This window comes from Puma concolor, chromosome D1 (assembly GCF_028749965.1).
Source record: "Puma concolor isolate L17-30 chromosome D1, mPumCon1.1.hap2, whole genome shotgun sequence".
NCBI lineage: Eukaryota > Metazoa > Chordata > Mammalia > Carnivora > Felidae > Puma > Puma concolor.
Genome location: NC_141676.1, coordinates 95,955,930 through 95,965,641, shown reverse-complemented (window position 1 = coordinate 95,965,641; position 9,712 = coordinate 95,955,930). Strand labels below are relative to the sequence as shown.

The window sequence follows — 9,712 nt, the reverse complement described above, 5'->3', positions numbered from 1 at the left end:
ATTGAGGTTTAGTTTGTATATAACAGGCACTAAAATTTAAAATTTGGTTCAAAAAGTTTTGTTGATGGTACATGGCCATAAACCACCAGTTCAAACAAGATGCAGAAAATTTTAATTACCCCAGAAAGTTCCCTCATGTCCTTCCCAGTCATTACATACCTGCAATGATTTTCTAATTTCTATTAGCATAGGTCAGATTTGCCTGATCATGGACTTCACAAATGTAATCATGTAGTTCTTTTACATTGGGGTTATTTCACTCAACATAATGTTTTTCAAAATTCATCTAGCTTATTGCATCGTTGGGTCCTTCCATTTAATGTTGAATAATATCCCACTGTAAAAACATACTATATCTGGGGTGCTTGGGTGGCTCAGTTGGTTGAGTGTTTGACTCTTGATTTTGGCTCAGGTCACGATCTCATGGTTCAAGAGTTTGAGCCCTATGTCAGGCTCTGAGCTGACAGCGTGGAGCCTGCTTGGGATTCTCCATATCCATCCGTCTCTCTCTAGCTCTCTGCCCTGCCTTTATCTCTCTCTCCTCAAAAATAAATAAATAAACTTAAAAAAAATACTATATCTGCTTATCCATTATCCTGCAAATAGTCATTCGGGTTATTTTTAATTTTGGGATATGATGAATGAAATGGTTTTGTACATGTAAGTATAGGTTTTTTTCAGAGTCGGTGTCGTGACTGCTGCCCAAACAAGATGAGATGCGTTTGCCTAAACAAGTAAAATGACACACTGCATTTTTTTATACACTCTCCTCAAGTCAGGTGATGACTCTGATTTCAGTTCAGTGTCGGGAGGGCATATACATGCATTTCTGCACATGAAGAGACTATATAACTACTAATAGTATTAGAATAACTTGATATTTTATTTATTGGTCATAGATAGTATTCTCTCATTTGACGTGTTATTTCAAGCTCTTCTCTTTTACACTGATTGTGTGGTTATAAGATGGTCAGTTCTTTTCGAGGTCTCAGAATGGCTAAAAAATCTAAAATAGGTTAAGAGTATGGGGCATCTGGGTGGCTCAGTCGGTTAAGCGTCCGACTTCGGCTCAGGTCATGATCTCATGGTTCGTGAGTTGGAGCCCTGCATTGGGCTCTGTGCTGACAGCTCAGAGCCTGGACCCTGCTTTGGATTCTGTGTCTTCCTCTCTGCCCCTCCCTTGCTGGTGCTCTGTCTGTCTCTCTCAAAAATAAATAAACATTAAAAAATTTAAAAAAATAGGTTAAGATTAAAAAATAATTACTGACAATTTTATAGCTAGAGTTTATACATAATCATTTTCAACATTGTCATCATTTATTGTTTTTTATGTTTTTTAATATTTATTTTTTGAGAGACAGACAGAGACAGAGCATGAGTGGGGGAAGGGCAGAAAGGAGAGAGTCACAGAATCCAAAGAAGGCTCCAGGCTCTGAGCTGTCAGCACAGAGCCCCACACAGGGCTTGAACCCGCAAATCTCGAGATCATGATCTGAACTGAAGTCAGATGCTTAACCGACACAGCTACCCAGGTGCCCCTCAACATTATCATCTTTTAATTATTATTATTATTATTTAAAAAAAATATTTATTCATTGTTGAGAGACAGAGTGTGAGTGGGAGAGGGACAGAAAGAGAGGGAGACACAGAATCCGAAGCAGGCTCCAGGCTCCGAGCTGTCAGCACAGAGCCCGATGTGGGGCTCGAATTCACAGACCGTGGGATCATGACCTGAGCTGAAGTCAGACGCTCAACCGACCAAGCCACCCAGGTGCCCCAACATTATCATCTCTTAAAAAGGGGACCTTACTTTCTGCCAAATACTGAAAGTAAGAAAGCATATTAATGAAGGAATCCCTAGTTAACTTTAAACAACATCCTTGGGGAAGGCCAGCGATCCTAGATGATAAAAGATGTTTTTAATAAGAGGTTTTTAAAGTTCACAGAAGAAATGCACACTTCTGAAATGTACCACACATGCACACATGCACAAACACAAATTATTTTTCAGTGCATTTTAAGAATGAAGCCAACAGTCATGTAGTTGTATCCCCCCTGTTATTAATTTGTCAAGTTAACATTTCTTAAGTGGAGAAGAGGGTGCCTGCCGAGGGTGAGCTGCAGTCGAACAGACCACAAGAGGAGTTATGATAGAGTTTATTACTCACAGGTCTTGGAGGAGGCACCTGGCATACCTTGGGGGGGCTTCTCTTGGAGGCAGAATGCAGACAGAGAGGAATCACCCGGGGCATATGCCTTCATTAGAACCTGGAGGGCTTTGGGGTTCCCGGGCTAAAGCCACATTGGTCAATTGTAACCAAAAGAGTGAGTTTTGGTAAGTTGCACTGGGGCCTTATTGAAGGGGCGCATAAAGGGAAGGTGCTGGTGGATGGGGAAGATGGTTGAGCACAAGAACTGTGGGGGAGGCCGTGTCAGAAAGTGACCTATGTCTGTGACTCTGCAGACTGCTATCTAGGGCGTGTGCTTGCATGAGGGGACTAGTGTCAGTTTAAAGTCACAGCAGCCTGCTTGGCCAAATGGGTTGGCCAAACGGGTGCTGGTTGGCCAAATGGTTGGCCAAACGGAGTAGCTTAGCTAAACTCTTGACTACCGATGACAATAATTTGGTATGTTTTATTGCATTCTTGTGATGTGATTGAGGTGTATGTTCATAGTTGTTGTTGCTGAATATTGTATTACAACTGAGTCAGGAAGAAGGAGCACGTGAGAATTACCTGGCAAGTGGAAGGATCAATGATTTCATTAAACTCATTACATTTGACAGTGTTTCCCTGGTTGGGATGCCCTTCATCCATAGTTGGAGGAATAGAATTCATCTAGCAAGTGGATGTGCTTTGGTTTGTTCCTCCTCTTTCCTCCATATTGAAAAAGAGAGTAGTTTAAAATATCTAGTCATAGTTGCAGATGGGAAAAGTAAGGAACCTTCCAGGTGTCCCAAAATTTGGGAAAAGTAACTCAACTAATTTGAATCAATGTAGAAACTGCTATGATTATCTTTTATTATAACAATATTAATCATAAGAATAATAACCAACATCAAAGTAAAACAATATATTTATGTTATTTTTCAGAGTTTATGAACTTTTTAAAATATTTACACTTTTAAGCCTGGCTCAACCTAGGGCCAGCCCCAGCTGGGTACCAAAATCATGCTTAAATTCACTATTTGCTTGGGTTTTTCTTTTCTGTGTTAATGATACCAGAATAGGGGCTTTGAGTAACATGGGAATTCATTAAAAAATTAAAACAGCAGAAAGGGAAAACTATATTCATTTTTAGCAAACAATGATTTACATAAAAACAAACATAGCTAATTCATATATGTATTTTTGAACATTGCTGCTTTTCACTAGTCTTTCATATTCTGGAATTTGTAAATTCTTCTGGTTTTAAGTGATGAAAGATAAAGTTAAGGATGTAATAATGGCTTTAAGAAATCCTGCTGTGCTCTGTTCTTTATTCTTCCTTTCTTGGATCATTACCACTAGCAACATAATGCTGGCAAGCAGAATAATGGCACCTAAAGATATTCACCCCAGAATCTGTGAATATGTTACTTTACTTGGCAGAAAGGACTTTGCAAATGTAGTTCAAGAAAAGGACCTTGAGTTGGTGATATATATATATATATATATTTAAATTTTTTAATGTTTATTAAAAAAATTAATGTTTATTTTTGAGAGAGAAAGAGAGAGAGACAGAGACAGAGACAGAGAACGAGTGGGGGAAGGGCAGAGAGAGTGAGACACAGAATCCAAAGCAGGCTCCAGGCTCTGAGCCATCAGCACAGAGCCTGACATGGGGCTCAAACTCACAAATCATGAGATCATGACCTGAGCTGAAGTGGGATGCTTGACCAACTGATCCACTTGAATTGGTGATATTATCCTGGATATTAAGGTGGGCCCACTCCAGTCAAATGAGTCCTTAAAAGTGGAGAACTTTGTCAGCCAAGTCATAGGGGAGATGGAAGAAGGAGAGATTTGAAACTTAAGAGGTACATGTCCTGCTATTGTTGGCTTTGAAGGTAGAGGAAGGGGGGCCATGAGTCAAGGACTGAAGTATCTTCTAGAAACTGGGAATGACCCTTGGGTGATAGCCAGCAAGCAAGAAAACAGGACCTTGGTCCCACAGCTTCAAGGAAGGGAATTCTGTCAACAAGTCAGATGGATAGGGAATGGATTTTCCCCTAGAGCCCCTGGAAAGGAATGCAGCCTGCTGAATTTGGGCTGGGGAGGCTTGTATTGAACTTGTGACCCACTGAACAGTCAGATGATAAATCTGTGTTATTTTAAGCCGCTAACTTTGTTATGGCAGCATTAGGAAGCTAATATAGTAACCTTCTAAATCCTATCTCATTTAGTGTCTGGTAATGAGTGCATAGCAGATCGTTATATGAGTGCTTCATTCCTGGTGATATTGTTCTAGTTTCTTCTTATCTTTAAACATTTGTTTGCTGCAATCTCTTAGGATGGATGGTGTTCCTTTATGATATGAATCCATCCTTAAGGCAGCACTTTCTCTGCCTGTTTTCCCAAGATAGAGTCACGTCAATTCTTAAGGTGTCAGTCGTTGTTCATGCAGCTAGAAGGTTAATGACCACACTGGTAGGGACTCTTTTTGATCTTAGAGATACCTACTGTTTTCTCCCTTTTCTTATGCTGTGCTTGTCTCCATGGCACCTGCTCAGTGGCTGCATGAATAGAAGGCAATTTAACTCCTTGTGAACCTTTCCTGTCGCAAATCAGTGAATCAGGAGAGGGCATCTCACCTCCAATGGACCAATTGGATCTTCCTTCCAGGAACTTGGCTTTTGACCTGAGATCATTTTAAATATATATCCAAATAAATTCTCTGTCTACATGTATATCAATATATTTAAGTGCATTCAATATATATGCTTGTATATATGAATATATATCTATGACTGCCTATAGGCATTATTTACAAATGACTGAAGCAGCCATTACCTTCTGTGTGCACGGAGAAGTGAAGTAACAAACAAAGTTGGGGGTCTTAAAATGGCACTAAGATATTTTATCCCAGTCTGGAGACCAGAAGTCCAAAATCGGTTTCCATGGGCCTGAATAGGTGTCAGTGGGCTGTACCAGAGAAAAGAACTCATTTTCTTGCCTTTTCCAGCTTCTAGAAGTGCATTCCTTAGCTCGTGGCCCCTTCCTCTGTCTTCCAGGCAACAGCACAGCATCTTCAAATTTCTCTCTGCTTCTGTTATCAAATTACCATCTCTTGTGTGGTAAAATCTCCCTCTATTGTCTCTCACATAATGACATTTATGATTATAATGAGGACCCATCTAGATAATCCAGGATGACCTCCCTGTCTCAAGATCTTTAAATTAATCACCTCTGCGAGATCCCTTTGCCTTGTGTACCTTATTTGTTACTTACGTTCATGGGTTTTAGGGATTAGGACCTGAATATTTTGGGGGACCATTATTCAGCGTACCTCAAGATACGTGGAGAAAAATAGTAATATAGAGATCATATAACTCCAGAGAGAGCAAGAGAAGGATCAGCGATTCTGAGGCGAAGAGGGCACCTGCCTTGGTTCCTCAAGGTTTTTTAATTCCTGATTCTCATCCCTTACCAGGTCTTCCTGTTCCTTATCTTGTGGGATTCTATATATGTTGATTATTATTATCATAAACACAATTTTACTAAAGCGAGCATGATTAGTTTTTTGCTTTTGTTTTCTCCGAACCAGAGGAATTCTAGGATGCTTATTTTTTCTGGATATGGTTGCCACATCGGTCAGCTGCCACAGTTGATTAGTCTAGACTCCCTGGTCCATTTATGGTCTCAAGATAACTGGTTTTCCTTCCAAGCCAGTTGCCTCTCACAGTCTATTCTTTTTTTTTTTTTTAATTTTTTTTAATGTTTATTTTTGAGAATGAGAGAGACAGATCATAAGCAGGGGAGGGGCAGAGAGAGGGAGACACAGAATCCGAAGCAGGCTCCAGGCTCTGAGCCGTCAGCACAGAACCCAACATGGGGCTCAAACCCACAAACCCCCGAGATCACGACCTGAGCCGAAGTCGGACGCTCAACCGACTGAGCCGTGCAGGCGCCCCTCTCATGGTCTATTCTAACTGTATCTTGGTCTGCCCTTATCTGCAGGTCTGCCAGACAGTTAGGGCAGGCAGGCAATGCCCTGGTTTCAGAAAAAAGTGGATAACTTCCAGGTTAACTCTTTTCCCTCTAAAGTTTCTTCCTGGTACAGTGAGGTGTAAAGTAGACTGAAATCTGCATTCTTTAAATTTGTGCCACCCTCCAGGGTATGGTTTGGGGCAAGAGGCTTAACCTCTGTGGACCTCGGTTTTGGAGATAATAGTATCAGCTTCTCAAGGTTAAGAGGATGAGGTGAGATATACAGATGTACATATTTAAGTATGCTGTACAAACCTGGGATATTCTTCTTCCTTGTTTCTGTTAGTATCTACAGTCTTTAGCTGTCAGGGATGAAGCCAGGCATCTCAAACATCTGAAAAGAACCAGTTAGAAGTGCTCACCATTAGTTACCCATGGCTGTATTTCTTAGACTATCTTGGTTGGGCCTCTAATAACAAAGAGAAAAAGGAAAATCACCAAATGTATTTCCCACATTACTGCTGAAAAAGCTAAGGTTCAGATATGCTAAGTGCCACATGATAAAAAAAAAAAAAAAGCAATAGACTCAGGCTTAAAATTCAGGGTTTTCTGACTTCAGTTAAGTATTTTTCATTGATTCATGATATTCTGTGTGTGAGATGGTCTAATAATAGAATTCAAAATGTGTTATTTTCTCTATGCTTGAATTGCCTCCCTTGGATCTTGACTACAATACTTTGTATCTGATGTGACATGAAGCCTTTTTATATCTTCCCACATATCTTTGATTTTGTGGTTTCAAGCATGCATATCTCCATATAGAGTCCAAGGATTGAAAATAGCCATTCTTAGCAAACGAACTTACAAGTTCGCTTAGGCAAGAGAGTTCAAGTTCTCCTGTGTAATAAGGACATGATTTTGCTGATTGCTTCTCTCAAAACTTTTTTTACCTTTGCATTCCTTAGACTATAAATGAAGGGGTTCAGAAGAGGCGTCACCATAGTGGTGAGAACAGCAGTCACTTTGTCAAAATCCAGCAAACGGCTCTGGCTGGGCCTCACATACATGAAGATGTTGCTCCCATAGGCAATGGAGACGACCGTGATGTGAGAAGCACAGGTGGAAAATGCCTTCTGACGTCCTTGGGCTGAGGGGATGTGCAAAATGGTAGAAATGATGTAGGTGTAAGACACAATGGTGAGTACCAGCGAGGTCAGGAGGACGAGGGAAGATAAGAGGAAGTTTATCATCTCAATGAAATGAGTGTCTATGCAGGCCACCTGTAGCAGAGGGGCAATGTCACAGAAAAAATGACTGATTTCTTTATAACAGTAGGGCAGTCTGGACACTACAATAGTTGGGCACAGCACTGAGAAGAAGGCTCCTACCCAGCATCCCAGAACCAGTAGGAGACAGATGTTGCTGTTCATGATGATGGTATAGCGCAGGGGGTTACAGATGGCCACGTAGCGGTCAAAGGACATCACCGCTAGGAGGATAAACTCCACTGTCCCCAAGAAAAAGAAGAAGTATGTTTGGGTTATGCAGCCAGCAAAAGATATGGTCTTTCTGTCCTCTAGAAGACAAGCTAATAGCTTTGGGGTAACTGAGGTAGTGTATAAAATGTCCAGAAATGACAAATTACTGAGGAAGAAGTACATTGGGGTTTGGAGGCGATTATCAGCCCATATTAGGGAAATGATGACAATGTTTCCTGTGAGAGTTAACATGTAAATAAACAAGAGGACCACAAAGAGGGAGATCTGAAGCTTCCAGATAACAGGGAAGGCAGTCAGGGTGAATTCAGTCACTGTGGTCTGATTTTGCATATCCATGGCATGCAATACTTAGTGGGCAGCACATCTCTGAAAAAAAATTATGGAAATGAAAATCAGCTTAAATGAGTTTTCAACTCTCAGTATCAGTGATAAATGTAAAGTAGTAAAAGCTTTGAATGAAGTGTCAGAGTGATTTCATCCTGCCACTCACTCTAATATAGAACCTTGGATAAGTTACATGACATCTTCTAACCTTGGTATTCTCATATTTGACATTTTTGGTTGAATGACATTTTCTCCATGGTCATCTCTTGGACCCCGTGCTCCTTCCCTTCTCTCTTTCATTTTTCCTGATCTACCGTTTCCCTGGCTAAGTTCTGTGCTTGAGAAGAGAGAATCCTTAACTGAGAATCCCGTCAGTCCATTTGCAAAATGGTAAAAGGGAAGGTTAAGGAAAGTTGAGTTACTTTTCTCCAAGTCATTTCAACCCTTCAGGTATCATCTACATAAAGGAGCAGAAACTATGAAACTGACCAAGAGCATCAAATGAAAGAGAACCTGTTTTGGTCTCTCCTCGCATTTGTGATTGGTATCGCATGAGTCTTAAGGTGATCTCTGGTTGTCCCTGAGTTGTTCTGATGTGATAATAATTGATCTCCATAAGGCTGCATTGCTTTCTTTGTTTTTATTTCTTATACTGATATAAAGGTTTTGATGTCTACACTGTTAAAGAACAAGTAGTTGCATGATATATGGTTCATCATTGGCATAACCTATTTCAGACATTTGAAAAACCTCTACTGGGAAAATGATCAGTGTATTTCTTTTTTGTTCCCTGCAATGCCATGTGTATGGCAGGATCCAAAAGAATACCAAAGCTTTTCCCTTCCATTCCTTGACTGGGAATTCTTACAGGTTGTCTTAAATAGGTCTCTTATACCTCACATTCTTTTCAGCAATTTGAACAATCAGCTTGTTAACAGTAGTGAAAGAATGATGATGGAGTTTGCAACACTCATCTTGGAATACGGCTCAGGTTTGCTGAACATGTACTGCATGTCTGTACCCTTCAGTGAAGCTCTGCCTTTTGGTGTTTTATTTTGTAGCTAATCCTTTAGTTTTATGTGAAAATGACCAATTTATTAACTGAGCTAGGTTGTCTCTAGGTTTGGAACCCACTGAGTTCCTCTTGAAAGAAGGTCTTTTTCCTCAGGCACTCTCTCTCTGAAAAGTAATTCCTAGGAGTCTTCCTTTGCCTTAAAGACTTTTTTGGGGGGAGTGGATTTCCATTTGAAAAGTTTGCTGTGACTTTTCTGGTCCTTGTAGTTGCTCATTATTTGTATTCACCATTTATTTATTTCAAGACCAAACTGCTTTTAAGTAATCACAGGACCTTAAAGGGTCTGATCTATTGAAATAGGGTCTTGGTACCAGCCGGTGTGTTTCCACCACTAATACGATAATATTGCTCCCTCCCCCCACTGCTGCTGCATCCAGGTAACAAACTTCCAGACTGATTTCTACAGCACAAGAAGGCATAACCATATCTGGGTGGACATGTGTTAATGTTACTAAGGTCTAACGCAAAGACAGAATAGAGCATGGCATGTGTACAAGTAGAAGTGCTTTGAAATTCCCTTCATTTCTCCCTTCCCACCCTCCTTACTGACAACACCAGAGATGAGCGGGTGTTAAGACACACTGATGTGCATTCTCACGAACTGCCTGTCATCTACTCCATTGTTCCTTCCATTCATCTAGCCAATTGTTTCACAACATCTGTACTGTCATCGTTTTCCTTCTTGC

The 9,712-nt window shown here is 40.5% G+C and overlaps 1 protein-coding gene across 1 annotated transcript; it reads right to left on the bottom strand.

Moving 5' to 3' along the window:
* Positions 1–7,015: 7,015 nt before the first annotated feature.
* LOC112866031 (olfactory receptor 6M1-like) lies at positions 7,016–7,963 on the bottom strand. The gene has a single exon (XM_086676385.1). It carries the CDS (start codon positions 7,961–7,963, stop codon positions 7,016–7,018), a length of 948 nt encoding a protein of 315 aa, XP_086532511.1.
* Between the last annotated feature and the right edge of the window lie 1,749 nt (positions 7,964–9,712).